We start from the raw sequence: 20,664 nt of genomic DNA, 5'->3' as shown, positions 1-20,664 counted from the left end.
CTTACCTGTAGTAATTTTCATGCTCTTACAGCCATAGTGAAAGGACAGCAGACATCACTGCAAACAGACATGACTTTTACGAAGTATTTTCATTTTCACACTAATCCACAGTAGAGTTCCAGATTCCAGTCACAGATTCACAAAAGCAGGCCAAACACTCACCAAACTTGAATTTGCTAATACATATACTGGTAAGGTAAGAATTTTTTTTTCCTCTGCAGAAATGCAAGTGAAGGACTTGGTAGTGTAAAGCTGTAATTTTAACATGTTTTCAGAGTTTAGTGTAACACTTGTCAATGTTACATGCTAACAAATTATACTAAATCTTCTCCTCTTCCCTTCCCAGCTGTTCTATAAGCTCTTCTCATTGTTAGCATTAGATGGGGTTACCCTCTACATTACAAATTACAAACACATTCTCCATTTAGCCATGCACAAGCTGTTTCTGAGACTTTGGTGGAAGCAGCAATCACACAAAGGTTCAGCACAGGAACCATCCTTAATACAAGATCTACAGTTAAATACAGTCCTTAACTCTGCACCTTACATCCTACAGATTATGTTATGGATTTGTACAACTGGTCAGCTAAATATACTTTTATTTTAAATAGAAGAAGGAAAAACCATAATCAAGCTATTTGCCAAATCCAAATTCCAGAATCATCAGGATCTGCTTCTAAACTCTAATAAATTTTTGGTAGTGTCATTTTAAGGGACTTCAGTTTAAAAACTGGACTTCATATCTGAACTTAACAAGTTAGTTTATGTCAAAAATACAAACCCAAACAGCTGCCTTTGATGTGACTGATTAAACAACTTTTGTCTCTGGTATTACTAATGGAATGACTAAATGGGTTGTAATATAATGTACAATAATTCAGTTGCATACTAGTAAACATTTCATAGAGATCAGAGCACTAAAGTCTCAGTTCATGCTAAATGATTTTATAGACAAATAAATATGAGCTTAAATGCCAAATAAACATCCACTGTCATCAGGGCACCTCAAGACTATTTGGTGAGCCATACACAGTGGCCTGTGGGTACTGCAGTCAGGGGTAGAAGTAAACAAAGCACAGTGAAATTCTGTTTGCAAACAACATCCAAGATTCTTGAACTCTCTAAATCCATTTTACGGAAAAATCAAGGCAAATTTTAAAAACTAATTTTAATTAGAGATCATTTCATATTGGAAAATATTTCCAAGCCACTTATTTCCCAGTGTTTTGCAATACAGGAACAATTTCTTTCCACAGAAATCTGCTTGAGATAAGTGAAAAAGTTTCTAAATGTAAATACTTCAAAGATAACCTTGAAGATACTTCCTACATTGTCATCACACACTGTAATATGTCTTCTACAGTAGTCTACACCTATAGATGTACCAGAATTCTACTGGTACAAACAGCAAAGCTGGGAGTATAGATTTTCTATAAAGAAAAACACAGAAATTAAAATTTCCATACTCACCAAGAAATAAAAAAACAACAGGTTCACCTTCCACTGTATTCATTACTATGTTTAGTTACTTGGAATTTGCAAACACAATGCACTGCAACACAATACATCATAAACCCAAGCTTAATTCACTCCTATTTCATAGTGCAATGACTAGGAAAAACCATTATATTAATAAAGTGGATCAAATAAAATACTGAAGAGATGGAACACATACAGCTTATGGTTGTTCAGCAAGCTAACAACAGTACAGCAAAAAAAAGCAGTTTGAAAATTGTTAATAATAGTATTTTTGCAAAGCTTCAACTTTCACCCTCTCCCCAAATAAGTAATTTTACTTACAAAACATATTTTTAAAAGAGATAAAGAGCAGAAATCTGCCTCTAAAAGCAAAAACCCCTGCATTTCATTATTTTGTGAGGAACCTGCACCCCATGTTTTACTTGCAGGGGTTAAGCTGCAGCTGCTAACACAGGCAGGGCTCTGCAGCCACAACAGCCAAATCTTTATACAGTAGCAAGCACAACACAGTAAATGTTCTGACCACTGGTCCGGCTCACCTGCCTTCAGCTTATGAACAAACTGCTACATTTTTAAGCTGTGTTTTTATAAAAATAAACTGAGAATTTGGGAAGAGCCATCAAGGAACGGCAAGCAGATGGAGAGACTAGCTGACACATAACAATAGCTGGTGAAATATTACTCTTATTTTCTGTAATAAACACCAAGATCAAAACATTACGCAAGTTAAATTTCCTTGAAAGGTTCCCAGCAGGAGTTTTCCTTTTTGTTTGTGCAGTACACGATTTCCTCTCACCCACAAAAAACATACCAAGAATGTGCATGTGCCACTAACACTAAGCAGCACTTCCTTAATCACTCATTTCCAACAATTTATGGATGATCAGTGGCAAAAACGAGCAAAAATAATGAAAGCATGCAATGAAAGCTCATTGAGACAAACCGGCTTGGACTTCCTACTCATTTCTGTGTCTCTTTAAGATGGGGGTCTGATACAAATTAGCCACTGGGAAAAAAGTCATCTGGTCATAAAATACAGTACAGGGTCACTTTTATGTAAGTTTGCCAAAAGGGACATAAACCAGGACAATTTCAAACTGTGACACAGGATAGAAGTATATTAAAAAAATCTTTGTTCCTCCTCCATTGTGCTGTCATGTTGCTCAGCTTTATAGACATTCTGAGCACCAGCTCTGGCCTCTTCGCTTCCACCTGGTCTACCTAATTAATTAAGCAAGGAAGTTACCTCAAATTTTTGTACTATTTGTTTTTATTATCATGCACTTCTTTTGATGTTCCAGGAGTTAACCTCTTAATCCACAGACTCTGTGTGTTGTGTTCTGAACATTTTGGGATGTCTGGATAATTTGGATAATTGGTCAGGATGTTGCTGTCGCTCATGTTAAACTTTATGCTATGACTACAAGTTCAAAGATCAGTATTAAGGTAATATACTTCATAAAGCCTTTTTAAAACTACACTTGTGATTATGCAATACCTAGTTTTTCCAGTTTCTTGCAGTAGTAAATTGCACTATTTGTATTTTCTTAAAAGGAAATTACTCCAAAACATCCTTCTCTTTGTCAACTTCAAAAAAATACAAATTTCTATTGAAGTTACATCAAGAGAAAGGTCATATTTTAAAGGTCAAGAAAAGGTATGGCAATTATCTCCTTGAAAATGTTTGCCTCCTTCACACAGCAGCACACATGTAATTTTCTGTGCAGTCTGTTACCACACATGGAAACATCAGCACTGTAACCTACTCAAATGCAAATAGCACAATTTTTCTTTTTTGGAGGGAATGATAAAGAATGAGGTTAATTCTGCATTAAGAAACACTGTTGACAACTTTGTTTCATAACTATAATCTGAGCACATCAGTGACAAAGAACTAAAAGATTATCTAAACGAGAAGCATAACTTTATGCACAGTCTCTACAAAAGAAGACAAGAACAGAGAAAGATGTAAAACAGTTTTTTAATACTGATGCAAGAGATTAAAGTGGTATCAGGTACACCAACAGCTCAGTTAACAGCACTGGCTAAGCTGCAATGTATTACGATTCAAAGTCTTGAAAATTCCAATCCACACGTGCACACAAAAATGTGTGTGCACACATGGCAGATACACAAAGACATAGATATATATATACACATATATATAAAGATACATACACATGTATATTATACAGCTCCAGTATTGGCTAGATTATTACTAATATATTATATACAATAATATTATTATTGTTCTGACATCAGAATTGTTCAAGTGCCATTCAATGGAAATGAACAAGAGCAAAGAGCAGCATTTAAGCTCTTTAGAAGGGCCTGGTCAGCCCCCCCAGGCCCAAAATGAATTCTCACAGTGGATTTCATGAAAAACTAGCAGAGAATCAGTCTGAGCTCGAGTGCAGCACTGCATCCATCCATGGCCAGTGACTCATTTCCCTATTTCTCTCTTCTGCACAATATGCAAGCCCTTGGTTGTTTTAAACTGCTGCCCTGGGGAAGCCAAGAGAGCCTCTAAAAGGGGCCATGAGCCATCTAGAAAGTAAACCAGCAGCCAGGGAAAATGGCCATGGCAAATTGGAAGATGGTTAATCAAGCTCATTCTGACTCAGAACAGTTAAGGGAGCAATGCTACCACTCAGGAACATGGAATGAAAAGTTGTACAAAGCTCACAACAGTAATTTATGAGCTATCTCAAATATCAGAGCTTGCAAAAAAAAAAAAAAAAATCACATTACAGTCAATACATACAATCAACTTTTATAGCACAGTCTGTGATAAACAGATGGCTAAAATCTTCAGGAGTCAGACCCACACGTGATAATGACTAAAATTACTGTTGCTATTTAATCTGAGCAAAGACATCCATTAAAAAATGGAAAAATCATTTCAATTTCAGGAATGAACCTCTTTTAATTATGCACTTCGAAAACTTTTATGGAAGTCCAACAAGTAATTGATACATTAAGACCTTCAAATAGACATCTTCAGTGCACACACCTATATCCCAAGTGACCTATTTAATCATTATGATGAAACAATTCAATAACAAAATGACCTGCATAAAAGCTTCCACTGGATCTGAGCTGGGTATCTAGAACCAACTGCTTTCCCAACTCCCAACTGAAAGATTAAAGATCCATGCCAAACCTCTTTACTGAATGTCTTCACATTTACAGTAGATCATTCTTCCCTTAAATGCTCTAAGTTTTGCCAAATGTATGAAATGTTCTTTTAAACTGAGTTCACCAAAATCTGATTTTTTCCAGTAAACAGTAATAGCATTCGAACAATGTTTTATCTCCCTGGTCCATTACTTTGATGCAATGAATGACAAAATATGACTTTTTAAAATTTTACACAAAATTATTTGCTCAAATACCAAAATTCTATAAAGTAATCATGGTAATCTTGGAAAAGAGGTAACAAACATGACAAAAATCTACTAAAGGTAAAGCTTGATGGGAAATACCTTTCCTTCACAGATGCTAGAACTGAAAACCTTACATGTAATCATGAGTTTGATTAATCATGAATTTTTCCAGATTCTAATCACCCAATTATGTGATGTAATTCTTTAAAACATATCTAGCAACAATTACAAGAAGAACCCTTTTATCTACATCAGCATCTGAAAAGAACAGCACATTAAATTTAACTACTGCCTTAGTCCAGAGAGCCATCTGCCACTTACTCTCCAAGAAAAGCAATCAAAGACAAGGTTATGTTCATATTACAACATCCACAATGCCTCAATCTTGACCAGCAGCTTCAAGGCCCACTTCAAACTGGCAAAACAATTCCATCCATTTTGGATAAATTTAAACAGAGCAGTGAGATAGAACAGACATTGCATGAAATACTGGAGTATTTGTACCAGGAACCACACTTGGCTTCTGGGACGTTCCAAAAACATCCAGAACTCAAAGTAATAAAAAAAATTAAAAAAAAAATACAAAATGGAATTTCCTCCCCTCCAATACGTGGGTTTTGATACTAAAATCTGATATCATCTGCCCCCCTGAAGAAGCCAACCTCAAAGCACCAAAAATCATCTTTTCCCTGGCATCTGCAGAAGATTATGGTTCTATCTTATCCATCTTATCTCACAAATGCTTTCAAGCATAAATGTGCAATGGTGATCTTATTGATCTTGAAGGGGGTTTATTGATAGCCACTACCATAAGAAAGCAGCACATTAACTATTAAAAGTTCCCTGTAAAGTGCAAGTTTCATGTGGCTGGGATACACAAAGCATCTGTTGGAGCCAACAGAACTCTACCAGCAGAAGGACCTTACCCAGTATGCTAATGGAGAGAATCCTTGGTTTTGTTGGATTGCAGGAAACACAAACCCCAATGAAATCAGTTAACATATTTTTAAGAAGAAAAGATAAATATTAGCTGTGGCTAGATAATTAAATGTCAAAAGGAAAGTGGAGCGGCCTCCACATGAAAACTGGAAAGGCGGAGCTGCTAAAACCTCTCAGCCCTGTAGATACCTGAAGTGAATGAAGAAGAACAGAAAGTGTTTTCCAGCCAAGATGGATCAGTTAAACACAGCAGCCCACCATCAAACTCCTTGGAAGCTGAATGCATTAGTTTGGTCACTCAAACTTGTAACTGAAGTGACCTGGCTACTTCTGCAGCTTGGTCAGTGCACAGCAATGCTGCAGCAGCACCAACTCAGCCCAGGTGACACCAGACAACATTCACACACCACCTGGGCCAGGCCCTGCAGGTGTTTTCCAACACAGCTGCATGGCTGTAATCCACCAGTACCTTCTGCTGTGGAATAACCTCTGTTTCTCCACATTACTCTCTCTGAATTAAAATTTTCCTTCACACTGCAGTTCCTAAGTTGTTTTTCGTTTGTTTTGCTGTCCTCTGTTTCTTTTCAAGTGGGCCAAAAAATCCCAACTTGAATGCAACACCTCAGTTGAGCTTTCCCTAATCCCACCAAGAACCAAAATGGTAACTTCATTGCCTTCATGCCAGTTCCTGCCAATGCAAGCAGGAATGATGTTTTCCTTCCAAACACAATTACTCCTTAATGGCTTTACATGACATGCCATGCTTCAGTGACTCATAGTCTTTTGCATCCATCTTTAATTCATTTTAATTCTCCAGATTTCAAGATCACTTTCCAAGACCCTTTGCTTTCTGACAATTGTCATCCAAAGGGAGCAGAATTCCCTCAAGTGTAGTATCATTAAAAACAAAAGTGTAATCATGTGGATGATAAGGATTAATGGAAAACTGCTACAATTGGTCCCCAGACACTCATTCCAGTTTAATCTCTTTGATATTTATGATTTGAAATTAATTTTGATGTGCCTCCCACTATAGTAATTTTTCACTGTATTTCTTTAGTTCACATATTATTATAATCATTATCGTCTTATTGTTCAAAAATTGCTTTGCCAAGTTCCGTGCTTCACAGAAATATTCAGCCCTCTCATCCTGAATATATTGAACTAAGTTGAATATTTTAAGACATGTTTTTTACTATATTATTGTTAATAATGACCATATTTGAACCTTTTTTGGGATGTCTGTAATCTTTAAAATTCACAAATCAAGCTTGTATTCTCATGGTCATCTGTTATTTAACCACTCTTCCCATTAGCAAAAAACCTGTCCTTCTCTTCCTTATTATTTTATTTCTAGTGCATTTCTTGAACCTTCTCTCCTTTTAACAACCCCACAGAAACATCTTCCAAAAACAAAATCTTGATTGAATAATTTCTTTTTTTTTAATGTAATTTTCTTCATTTCAGTACACAAGGCTTTTAAGGAGTCCTTTTTCCCCCTGCATACCTGGCCCATGCCAGAGTGTACAGCTGTATACAACCTTCACATCAGCACACACATGCCAGCACCGAATCCTCCCCTATCTGCAATTTCAGTTTCATCAGAAGCAAGGGCTGAAAATGAAGTGTACACTGCAATTACTCTGTATTTAATAGTGTTTTCCTACCTTTTTTAAGCCAGCAAATCCTTCTGATTCCAGGAAGAAAAATGCAAAGGGCATCAACACAAATAAACATAGATTTGAAAAAAGAGAGGCAAGATTCCACAAACCTGCAACAAACAAAAAGTTTACATTATAAGTTCCACACTTAAATATATTACATTTTCCTCTTTCACATATAACACTGTAATGTAGGTACAAGTGCCAGGGGATTATGGATATAGTTATTTACAGGTCACTGCTGAAAATATCCATTTCCCTGCATCATGATCTTCAAACAAAACCTGGATACAACTTACCTTTCAACAGCAAATGTCTGAAACCTTGGGAGACAGACTGCAAGCTCAGGTGTACTCATTACACAATCTCATTGAAGGTTCTTTAGAGAAGCACTGCAGAAGTTCTCAGGACAAAAGTATTTTACTACTCTCAGAGAATCTCACAAAATCCAGCTCTGTATACTCCCTTTCTCCCATATTTCTCCAAGCAAACCATAGATTTCAACATGTGGAGTACACAAATGCCATCATCACCTCCAAATCAGACAAAATCATGATAACAGCAGCCTTCCACAATGGGATGACTGGCTCAGTAGGCAAAACAAGAGCAGCAAATATTTTCATCTCAATTTTATAAGGCTTTCAACATCATCTCTCATGAACCCCCTCATGCTTAATCAATGAGGTATGAGCAAGGTAAGTGGACTCTGAGGTGGACTGAACAGTGGCTGAGCTTCTGGGCTCCCAGGGTTGTGTCACCCATGCTATGGACACCCTAGGGGGCTGATGTGGGTTAAACACCTTCACCACTGAGCTGGGTGATGGGAGAGGGCACATCCCCAGCAAACCTGCCCAAGGGACAGAATGGGGAACAGTGTCCTGCAACTCTGATGAACCTCAACAGGCAAACCAACAGAGGCAGAGAAGAGAGGACTTAGGGAGATTTTATCCATGTATATAAATATCTGATGAGGGAGGAAGGAAGGAAAGCAGGGTCAGATCTTCACAGTGGTATCCACTAAACTGAGGAGAGGCAATGAGCATGAACTGAAAAACTGGAAAATCTACTTACTCATAAAAGAAAAGAAAATACCAAAGGAAAATCTACTTACTCATAAAAGAAAATACCAAGTAAACTAAAAATCCCAAACATTTTACACTGCCACTGTACTCAAGCAGTGCAACAGACGGACCACAGGTTTTGTGATCTCCATCCTTCAACACACTCAAAACTAAAAGTGGAGTGCCTTGAGCAGCTTCTCTGACTGACCCTGCCTGGAGCAGGTTATTTCCAGAGGCCTTTCCAACCTCAACCATTCTGTGACCTATGTGAAAAATCAACAACTCACTACAACAAGGTCATCTGTAAGACACATGTGACATCTGCAGGAAGAGAAAGGGTTTAGAAAACAAGCTAAAGTGATAACTAATCTCTGTTACACTATCTGCTCTATTAAGATTTTCTAAGTTGGACACTCTGAAAAGCCAGTTTCTGGTGCCTAAACATGAATCCATCATCAATCATCCTATCAAAAGTTGTGCAGGATGCAGTGTTTCTGCTTTATAAAAGCAGAAGCTTATCTGCAATTTAGTAGCTAACAGGTCTAACTATTGTCACGTGTTCTGCATCCTTAAAAAAAAAAAAAAGTCTGTAGAGAAAAACAGCTTTCCTTCCCCACCTTCCCCAAACCACACACATTTCCACAATTCTGCAGGACAGTGTTGTATCACCTGAATATCACTCAAAAACAAATATTTCCCCATGATAAAAAAAAAAAAAATTAACAGCCTTGTTTGTTTCCTTCTTCCCATGTACAGGCTTGTTCTTTTTCCTCTTTGAAACTTGCCGTTTTGTAAAGAATAGGGAAGGAAAAAGACATTTACTGGATGTCAGGGATATTCATTATCAAGAGAAATTTCTTCATTAGATGCAAGTGTTAAAAACTTAGCAGTGATTTTTGCCTATACCCTCTCAAAAAATGATTCTACCATATAGTTCCTTTTTTCTTAAATGACAGCATTCAAACTTGAAGGAGAAATAAAAGTTGGAGGGGAACAGGAGGCCAAGTGAACTCCAGCAATTGACAGCAGCAGGACACCAGCAACCAAACTCAGCCAAACAGGCTACAGAAAACAAAACAAGAAAATTCCAAAAGATGCATGAAATATAACACTCATTTGCTAAAGAAAACAGAGTGCCTAAAGGTGGCTAAACTCCAGTTAACAAAGAGGGGGATTTTTCCTTTTGAATTTGCTTTGCCAGGAAGCTCCTGTTACCATTCGAGAAACATTCAGGCATAGCAACATCAGCAGGAATGTCATTAACAGCCCTTACAAGGGGACATTAACTCCAGCAGTCTGCACTTTTTTTTTCTTTCCCCCCCCCTAAAAAAGACACCAGAGAAAGAGTAGAAATACAACTTGATGGGGGTAGGAATCTTATTTCAGCAGTTTTCTCTAACTGAAGACAGAGTGCATTCAGTTACCTAATGCAAAGCTGAATACCTGCTTATCCTAATTTCAGCAGCTCTGTTACATGAGTATTTTACAACAGAAAACATTGCTTAGGAGCTGCAGAGAACATTGAGCATTTTAAGGGAGAGGAGACTGGTGCACATCCAGGGTGATTTTTAAAAAGTTAAAATCCATAAATTTACACATTATTAGCACACAGGAAACACATTTACAGAATATTAAACTACAATGTTACAATATGCACGTAAAGTTAGGAAAGACAAAGGCAGTGCTGTTCTGCTGCTGACAGACACATGCATTTCCCTCAAAGTAAGGATCTTCTCTATTTCTCATCCTAATTTGACAGTTCAGAAGTCAAATTAAAATAGACACAGAAAAATAATTATTTTCTACTATACTGACTGCATCATAAAACTTCATAAGACACCTGACATCAACATATAGAACAGCTTTAAGCAGTCAATTAGAATTTTTTTCATTTGCATTTGTAGTGACCTAAGACTATCCCCCATAAAATAATAAAACACAAAAATTTCTCAGTCTTTGGCAAACAGATTAGACCCTAAGCAATTTCCCATTTTTCTTATTCATGGCAGTTTCATTACGTTTTACCCCCACCTGGTGGTTGTACCCAAAAGCAGCACAAGGGAACACAACACTGCTGTCAGAACTAGTTCTGGGCAGTTAGTTAGAACTAGTTAGTTCAGCACATTAATTAGCTAAGCGTGTTTACACTGGATCCAGGTGTGGCCTTTCTGCCTAGCTTCAAAAGTTTCACACATATTTTTTCTGCTTTTTTATTTCCCAGACGAAATGCAACAACCTACAGCATAAAACCCCTCAGTGTCCGCGTCAAGTACATCAGATGACAGCTGTAAACCACAAATCTCGACAAACTGAAGTGTTTTAAAGGAACACACGCGCTCCGATGTGCCAGCATTTTCAAAGCAGCGCACAAACCACAGGCGAGGGCTGCGCGGGCAGGGCGCGGGCCGGAGCTCCGAGCCGCGGCTTTCCCCGATCCCGGCCACGGCCACGCGGGGGAGCCCGAGCCCCAGGGAGCGGCCCCGGCCAGCTCCGAGCCGAACCCGCCCCAAATTTCATTTCCCGCGATCGCACCCGCCCCTCCGCAATGCACACACCTGGAAACGCCAAAAAAATGCTCAGTTTTCCCTCCTTGTCAGCCTCTGCTGCTGGACTTGCCAAATACAAGTTATACTGTGTATCCATAAAGCGGTATTTTCAAACATCGTCACACTAAAAGATGGTCACTGGCAAATTCAAAGGCTTTACTATTTGACAGCAACGATTCCAGATTTCTTACTAAACCAAATTTTCCGGAGCAACAAGTGACAGTAAAAATTTCTGAAACGGTTATCGTATAATTTTCAGTCTCTGATGGATTTTACTGCTCTTTTTCCAAAGATAATCCTTCCTTCTGTGTCTGAATCATCTTAAAATAATTTTTTGTTTCTCATGTTTGGGAATAAAGAATATAAATGTCTGCGCAGCTAAATCCATGTAAAAACATTTATTTAGCTTGGGGTTTTTTCTCCCATGTAGGAGACATACCAAATTAGCAATTCTCCACGATGCCACAAAACACATCATAAAATAACTCAACTAGAAAGAGCCTGTGAAGTCACCTGGTCTGACCTGCCCTTAAAGAGCCAAACTGCAGGTGCCATCAGGGCTTTGGCCACCTGAGTTTTGGAAAACTTTCAAGATCTCCCAGTGTCTTTGGACAGCCTTTTTCACTGTTCAACCATCCCTGCTGTGAAGAATTATTCCATTATGTCCTACACACATCACTTTGCACCTCTCACTTCACAAAACAAAACGAACAGAACAAAAACCCAAACTAAAAAAGAAAAAATCCTTTCAAGTCAGGGATCCAGAAATTCATGAATTTGCTATGTGTGAATATTATTAGACATTTAGCAAAAAGCATGCACTTCTCAGAGCAAAAGCCTCCAAAGCCAAAGCCAAATTGCTCTCTCTTCCTAAAGAGAACACCACAGTTAACCTGTAAATTACTTGTACCAGATTAAGTATTTTCATACAGCAAACATACTTTCTGCAGACAAACCTAGAAAAGAATGTTCTGTTTTCATCAGTTATTTTATTGCACATCTTTATCATGATATTTATATTCCACAATTTTCCTTGTTTGCACATAAATCACCAACAGCTGAATTTAACTATCTCGTCTGAGCTGCCCACAGCTAGCAAGTTTCTTAAAACATGTTTTTATTTTGAGAATAAATTTATAGGTATCACCATAAAGAGAAAGGCATATGAATCTTGCATTAACATGAAGAAGTGTGAACAGCATGTTTCAAGTTAGCTTCTAGTAGCTCTTATTTACATTAATATTCAAAGCAGTGAATTCGGTTTAATTCCGTCAAGCCTGCATCATTCTTTAAAAAAAGAACAGAACAGTTAAGACAGACTTTTGTGATATTTCACACAGCAGCAAAACCAACTAGCCAACAGCACATTAACAATTAGCATATTAAATGAAAATGAGTTATCAGTTTGAAAATAAGGACGTATCTGTGCACATATAACGAAGACATTGATTTTAATTAAATTATGCTGAGTACTAACCATGAATTAGTGAGCCATTTAACCACTGAATATAGTAGTTTTGTGGAAAAGAAAGCAGGATCTCATTGCTGATTATTGAGAAAGGTAGAAGCAGGACTGCACCAGCTGAAACTGCTAGAGTGAAGGTGCTCAAGAACAGCCTGAAATTTAAAGAAATGTACCACTGTTACCACCAACATGCTCTGAACAGCAGGGAAAAAAGTAATTAAACTACCTGGTAATCAGTGTCTAAAGGCAATACGTTCTTATATGTCTAAAGGCAATATTATTCTTATGTAAATGGGCAGGAGAAACTGGGATTTCCAAAACATTTGACTTTTAAAAAGCAAATTTAAAATAGCTTACAGAACCCAATACAAATAATTTATTTTTACCAACTACTATGATTACTCATTTGGCACATGCATGCATTCAATTCCATTTAATACAAAGGTTAAACTACTGGAGTTTATTAAATATCTTTTCACAAGTTTCCTCTGTCAGTTTTAATTTCCCACACAGATACATACTCAATAAAAAATATTCAGTTTCTACATTCTTAACACAATTTTTAAAAGCAGAGCAACATTCTAACTAAAGAGTCACTACAATTATACATAAATATTTGAACACCAAACTAAAATAAAAAGTTGGGTTTTTTTCCAAAAAGGAGTTATTCAAGTTCTCATCTCATAGATGTAATGTCAATATACAGAAATTGTCACAAATGTTTCAAATATTTAAGCTTATTCTTTTTAGATCCCAAATACAACTTACACCAAATGCCATCTTGTGGCATTAAAAAGAACTGTGTCCTTAAAAAAAGTAATATCAACAAAACTTTCTTATAGAACTCATCTAATACTACAATAAAACTAGAAACAATTCTCAATGAAAAATTGCATGACAAAATAAATAGAACATCCCTACAACAGCAGCATCTGTAAGCTTTTCCTTAATAGTCTACAAATCCATTTTTCATTCATACAATACTTCAAAAAGAAAGTATGAGTAAGTAATTTTAACATTAAAAATATTGTTATGTTGTTGTTGTTGGCTTCAGAGATTTTTTTCTTCTATTTAAGGATGTTTAAGTATTCTAAGCCAGAAGTGGGAAACCTAACAAACTACAGCAAAGTGTTACAGCCCTTTGCCCTTGTTTTCTCATCCCTCCACACCTCAAATCCTGACAATTATGCCATGTGAAGAAAAATCTATTTTCATCTGTTTGAGAGTTATTGTTTTTAGGAAAATAGCATGCACATTTAAAGAAGCTTAGGCTGAAAGAAAAAAAAAGAACAGTTTCTATTTACAACAACACTTTTCTCCAAGCTCTCCTTCCAAGGGGATGGCAGCAGCACCAGGGAAGCCAAGAGCACTGGAACACACAAGGAGCCAATGCATGGCTCAGCCAATGATGTAACTGAGCAGCCAAGGCAGCTCTGCACATCCTGAGGCACACTCAAATTGGAGATATTCATATCTAACTTCACACAGCAGGAGGATAAGGAGAGAGCTGCTGGCAGACCAGTAGGTCTGGCAAGTGCTTGTCTTCCACTTGTCACCTTCCTGCAGCTTTTGTACACTGATCAAAGATACCTTCTTCAGAGAGAGCTAACTTGCTTCACAGGATCCACTGCCTCCCTTCCATCGACTGCTGTGGCCACCTAAAACACCTCCCACCCAAACACCCACATTTGGAGACCTAAATGCAGGTCTTGCACTCAATTCCACCTCTTGCAATGCTCTAGCCAACTTCATACCTACCAGCAGAACTACAGGTGAAAAAAGCCTAGACCAAACTTTCACAACACTTTTCGTAACTCAAGGTGCCACTACACCAAATCTTTTTCCCTGAACCTCTAGCAATCTATTTAAAACACATTTAAATATTTCAAAGAGATTGTTATTTATTTGGGAGCACAGAAGATTCCTATCATAACAATACATTCAGGAGAAGTTCTGCCAAGAAGAGCTATACATACGATATTCTGTTAACGATGGCATCTTCATCCTCTTGCTCATCTGAAAATTAAATTACATCAGGTTATATTCAATACTCATTTGTTTTTCTTCAGGCTAAAATGTACATAGATAGGAATCATTTTAATTTATAATTAAAATTCAGATGTACTAATACAATTCATGAGCACCAATATTTTCAGAAGGTTCCTTCCAAAAATGAATACTCTCACCCCGTTTTTTCACTAGTCAAACTCTTTTTAATCAATGTAACAACAAAGTTATTTCACTGTACTTCAATATGCATATCAAAACCTTGTGGAGACCTCTTCCAGAGGCAAACATGCTTTCAGACTACTACAGCCACAGCTACTGCTAGAAACTGCCCCTTTGGGCATCTCCTCATCCACAGAGAGGAGACAAGCTACAGGAAAGCCTAACAGTCCATTCCAACTGCTGTTAGAAATCATTTGCAGTCTTTTAAAAACAAGAAAGCACACCCAGAACAATAGTGATGACTACTGAGCTGCTTCCCTTTACTTACCCCTCTTCCCAGCTCCTGGAGATTTGGGGGAGGGGAGGAAGGAGAGGTGGTTATATTCTTGTTATTTGTTTTGCATTTAAGATGCCATTACTTCCTTCTGATACTTCACATTTTAGACCATTTTTATTCACTTACTCATTTAACACTTCACTAAAACAATCTTTTTCAAACAATATCAACTTTTAACTCAGATGAATCACTAACACATCCTTCACTTATTCTTTACATGCTTCTCTATGCCCATCAGTACACAAATGTAAGCATTTCTAAATTTGAAATAATGCAGGCATTTTGAAATAAAAATTTCTGAATTTGAAATAATTTTACACTCAGCATTCTAAAATTCTTCCTATTTTCCATAGGTGAACACCTGATTTCATTTATTCTTAAATTTTAAAATAAATTTAAGTTCTTAAGAGTCATGCACACAGTTGAAATAAACACACAGCCAATAACCTCATGCTATTTTGAAATTCTTCTGTGAAAGAACCTGGAGTTGTTGGTTTTTTGATGGATACCTCATGGTGTTTTGAAAGACTAAGTAAAGGTCTCTTATGAATCATTTTGGCTAAAAAGCTTCTTGCAAAAGCAGTGAACAATTTGTCCTGAAAGAGTTGCAGTTGTGTTAACACTTCAAGCATTTCTCATCAGGGAGATCATAGCAGGCTACAAAGTGTGCCTAAGTACACACACACAAAGCTTTCATAAAGTCAGGGCAGCTGCAGAGCAGCTCCTCTTCCCAGCTGAGGAGATAACTGCCAACAAAAGGTAATAGAAGTGTCTTTGCATCCAACAGTGTTTGCCAAACCAGCTTCCCCTTCCTGTTCTTTCCATCTCCAAATGGTAGCAGCGTTTGGATATCCAAAATACATATCAGGATCAGAAGACAGTGTCTGTCTTCTTTCGTATGTTTACAGAGATGCACCTTTTTTCCAAAGAAATTCCACAAGAAGTTTACTTTTTAAAACACAAATCCATCCATGGCAGCAGCTCTGTCATAACACAGGTCACTCAATAAACAGTTTCCAATAAAGTTCAAAGCACCAAGATCACCAGACACAACAATGTTTCTAAAGCCTGACTATTATCAAGCACCAAGGTCCCAGATAAGCTATCAAAAGTCAAAGATTCTGTAATTTTATACTGATTTTTATGCTACTTTTCTTTAGAAAAAATATTGAAGGAAACGACAGGGCTTCCTACATACTAATTCTAGAATGGAAACTAGACAGTGTTCCCAAAGGGAAAAAAATAGAGCACTATCTCAAGGTATTTTATAAACTTCAGTGGTGAAGTCAAAGAGCTTAATACAACTGAAATAATAATTGTACCTGATCAGAGCAGAACTTTTTGAAGAAATAATGCTACTTCCCTTCTGTAGCACTGGCAACCTTTCACTTTACTAGCAAAAGCTCAGAATCTGATTTTGCTGCTAAAACACAGCAGAAAATACTTATTCTAGAAAAGCTGATGTGAAAGGAGAACAACAGGATCTCAAGGCAAGGCAGGCAGAAGCACCTATTTGGACATTAACCCCTTTCTTCCATCTCAAAACAATTAACATGCAGGCTGCCATATACAACCAGGTCAATCCAGGCTGCCATAGACCAGGAGCCTAACAAAAAGTTCTGTTTCTTCCACTTTCCTTGTGGAGATGGACAGGAAAAGAATAATTATTTATTTGAAAAACAATTTTTTTTACATATTAAAAATTCTATTCTTACCTGCTTTCCTTTTGTATCTTGTGATTATAAAGTAGGAAACGATGTAGAGAACAGCAAACAGGAGAAAACAGATCTGCAAAAGAAATTGCATTAGGTCATGAAGAAATGCCTGGATTATAATAAGCAGTAAATCTAGTCTAAACAATTTAAAATTGAATTCAGATCAATGTCAGCATATTTTATGTAAATTTCAAGACTGTCATGCTTTATATCTTATTAACAAAAGTTAAACCCATTGAAACAGCTTGATTAGAGCAATAGGTACTGTATCAACTATATGGTCAGCAAGTTTTACTCTAAAATTATGAGAAAGACTTATTCACATTGTGATTTTTTGTTTGAGGAAGGGGTGAGTGGAGTGGGGTGGGATGGGCTGATTTTTGAAGTTTGAATCCACTTGATTTGTAAACGTTATCAGGCTTTTTATCCCCTTCAAACGTACCCTAAGGGTAATTGTATTTTATATAATGGGCTCTTGAGGATCTATTTTGGACTATGCTGTCAGCACATGTGGAAAGAAACAAACATGTTTACTATTTGCATCCTGTCTTGAATCAAATTCCAGGTGACAACACAGACTCGTGCCTACAGTGGATGTCCAAGCATGAGCTCATCAAACATGATGTTTCCTTCACAGCCAGAAGCCAAAGGCACAACTTCCCTTCTCACAAGGTTGGTGGTTTATTTAGGCCAGATGCACCTTCAGCCCACACTGCCTTGGACCAACTTGTTTATAAGATTTAGCACTACCATTACAATACAATAAGACCAAAACACCTAAAAACATGCTGGAAATATTATAGGAAAGGAATTGAACAGCAGGAAAGTTTTAACCCTCCAAGCCTTTGTGGGGTAAAAAAAAAAAAAAAAAAAAACACCCACACAAAAACAAACCCCACACATTTTATTTGCTCCTGAATGAGGCATCAGTGGCTCAACACTGCTTCCTTAATCCTGGATGCCTATGCCTATTAAACACATGAGTCAGTCAGAAATGCAAGAAGCAAGCATGCCGTTCTGTTTTGGAAATTTACTCCACTGGACAAAACTGACTTATTTCTTTAAGCTATTATTTGTAGATTTGTTGCTTTTAAGACTCACTGTCTTAAAAAAGATCAAGAGCAGAAAGGCTACCCTAAGAGAAAGGGAAAATGAAAGTGAAGGTAGTGATCATAGCCCTGATAAATATGCATCTAAATAACAATACTGCATCCAAAACAGCAAATCAAGTGGAGAATAATGTATTATTCATGAAAGACAGACTTTCTAATAAATACTGATAAATATAAACTGAAAGTGCTATTTTTCTGGTGTAGTCACACATTTCACATTTTAAAAAACCAAGCAGAGCCAAGTATCTGAGTATGACATTTGGGTGACTTCCAGGTCCCTCCCTGGGACAACAGTGCTGTAAGTCTGAAAGTGGCAACCCAGCTCATTCTCTGTGCAGGAAACACAGCAGCAACACCCAAAATACAGGCACTGTAAAATTGAGATTTCATAACTAGATCTCTGAATTCCAGTCTTTACTCTGAATAGAGCTTACTACTCCAACTTTCTTAAGGATGCCTCAAAGAAGAAATGGTTTTGATAAAGAATTCAGTCCTTTAAGTAATTCTAAAGAATGTTATTAAGATTTAATTAAAAAAAAAAATAAGTTGGTATATTTTTGAAACAGGAAGAACAAAACAAACTGAGAACAGCCTTGGTTTTTCAGAGTACATTGACACAGCTCATCCTGTCAGTATTGGAAAACGCATTGCCAGTGCTGAAAGAGAATCCTTCTCTAAGCTTCCAGTTCCTCTGAAAACTAGACCAAGGCTACAGCTAGAGACATCTAATTTTAGGCACCCACTTTTGAAAATCAGGTATCACCTATACAGGGTAAGTGAATTCTTTAAAAATCTGTCAGAGGCAAATAACACAGTGTAACCTGTGTAAAAGAAAAATAGAGTTAAGCTCATTTTTTGTTTAATTCTATTTAAAAACAAGAATAAAAATTACTGCAGTCTTGTTTACACCTTCAAATAGAACAGCTGACCTTTATTCTATCTGTGATAGCAAGGTTATAATGAAAATGTGTGTCTGTACTTACAAGGTACCACTGAGATAACTGAGGTATTTTGAAGGCAGAGCAGACGAAAGCTGTCCAGTAACACAAACTGTCAAATGGTGGGTGGATTTCTGGTTTTAGATAACAGCTACTTTGCAACTCAGCAATAAGGGGTAACTCTACATCCTGGTGTAATTCCCCCTCTACTTCTGTCAGATTTGAGAACAACTTTGTAAATGTTTTATAGAAGTGTTTATTACTGAAAATTCACAAAATTTTGAAATTGTTGGCAAAAAAAATAAATAAATTCTATTAAGTGAAAGCTTTATGATCTCAAAAAAGAACTCAGACTAAGTCCTTCATTACTGGCCAAAACAAGTTAAACAGCAAACTCAGAAACATCACTGCAGTCTCAATTTATACTCAGTGAAACCTCTGATCCTGAACTGTTTCTAACCATGCATTCTGAATAGCTTTCTAAAGGAAACAGCTCAAGTCAGCATCCCAACTATTTTTAGAGTAGAACTCAGTTAAGCTGGGGAAAAGGAATGTGTTGCCTATGATAGCTGAAGAATAGGCTCCACTGTCCTGTCAGCACTGCAGCCCTGGGCTCCTATTCCTCATACTGCTGTTTGTTTCAGGATATTTTTATATAAGGAAAGTAAACCATCCAGCCTTGTTTGTATTTTTATATAAGGAAAGTAAACCATCCAGCCTTGTTTGTATTTGCTGTAGTTTCAGTTCATGTTTGTCAACTATGAGTGGCTGGGCTTGTATGCAGCACTCCAGGTAAGATTTTACAGCTGTAGGTAACAGCAGTAAATCCTTCTTGCTGCACTGAAAATGCTTCTCCACACTCACCTTCATACCCTGGGTTTTAGCTTTTTTTATTTTTTTTTTTTTCTGATTTTGTGCTGTTTTGGTGGGTGGGTGGGTTTCATATTAGAGGATGGTACGGTGTAGGTCTGGGTTTTATGAGGGGATAGCAAGCTCTCTTCACAGAGCAGGTAGACACAACAATTCCTTCTCTAGCCTGGACCCAAGGACAGCCGATCCCGATCTCAGGCCCAAGAGTATAAACAACATGGACTGAAGAGATAAAAACAAGAAGGATGGGACTTCATGGGCTAAAGCTGTAATTGGACAATTTGTCCAATATGCTAATGGACCAAAATTTATAAAAATGTGAGCTCTTGTGACCAAGCCCTCTTCTGCTTCCACCTTGGAGCCATCCGGGCAGAGCCATGGCTCTGGTACTGCCAGGGTGTGGCCTCTGAAGGCTCTTCAGTAAATGTCCACTTCATCCCCCTTAACTCTGGCTAGCCTCTGTTCCAGCTGCTTCAGGCATCAACCTGAGGACCACACTGGAACTCAGCATCAACCTCCTGCCACTGGATCCATCAGCACTGTCCTCCCCAGTTGCTTACAGCAGAGTAGCTCTCAGGTTTCAGTAGAAACTTGGTTTTAGGGTTCAAGTTCATCACCATGTCTTTTCTTTTTGTTTTTTTTTAAACCACGCCTTAATGTCATCTGCATACAATCATCTATCAATTCCATTTCTAACACTTATTAAAAAGCACAGGTAGTCATACTGAAATAGGGCACTAGTCACAAAAGAACACAATACACAAAACTACAATGACACGTTCAGTAAAAACAAAAACTTAAAAGAGCCTATATTCTGTTAATTCCATCTTTCCTACAGAAACTGTGTGTGTCAGTATTACAAGCAACATTGGAATACAATGTTAAATCCAAATTCTATTGCAAGTTGTTTCCAACCAAAAAGCAGTCATTAAAGCCATCACCCATCTCTACAATAACAGCTGACAAAAGGATGCTGCAGATACAGC

General features: G+C 37.4%; 1 protein-coding gene across 3 annotated transcripts in view; it reads right to left on the bottom strand.

The window, feature by feature from the left end:
- Positions 1–20,664, bottom strand: part of LMBR1 (limb development membrane protein 1) — a 68,293-nt gene that overhangs the window by 36,333 nt on the left and 11,296 nt on the right. Inside the window, exons 2-5 of one of the 3 annotated variants that reach the window (XM_041408306.1) lie at positions 16,759–16,831; positions 14,514–14,553; positions 12,550–12,689; positions 7,472–7,575 (exon numbers count right to left, since the gene is read on the bottom strand). In XM_041408306.1, the coding sequence (XP_041264240.1) occupies positions 7,472–7,575; positions 12,550–12,689; positions 14,514–14,553; positions 16,759–16,831 (357 nt within the window). Of the gene's footprint in view, positions 1–5; positions 58–7,471; positions 7,576–12,549; positions 12,690–14,513; positions 14,554–16,758; positions 16,832–20,664 lie in introns of those variants that run through there. The other 2 variants (XM_041408307.1, XM_041408309.1) reach the window with 2 other exon arrangements.

Source organism: Onychostruthus taczanowskii, unplaced genomic scaffold (genome assembly GCF_017590055.1).
Source record: "Onychostruthus taczanowskii isolate IOZ18803 unplaced genomic scaffold, ASM1759005v1 scaffold3, whole genome shotgun sequence".
NCBI classification, from domain to species: Eukaryota; Metazoa; Chordata; class Aves; order Passeriformes; family Passeridae; genus Onychostruthus; species Onychostruthus taczanowskii.
Note: the sequence above shows the minus strand (reverse complement) of the source record. Positions and strands in the feature narration are given on the sequence as shown.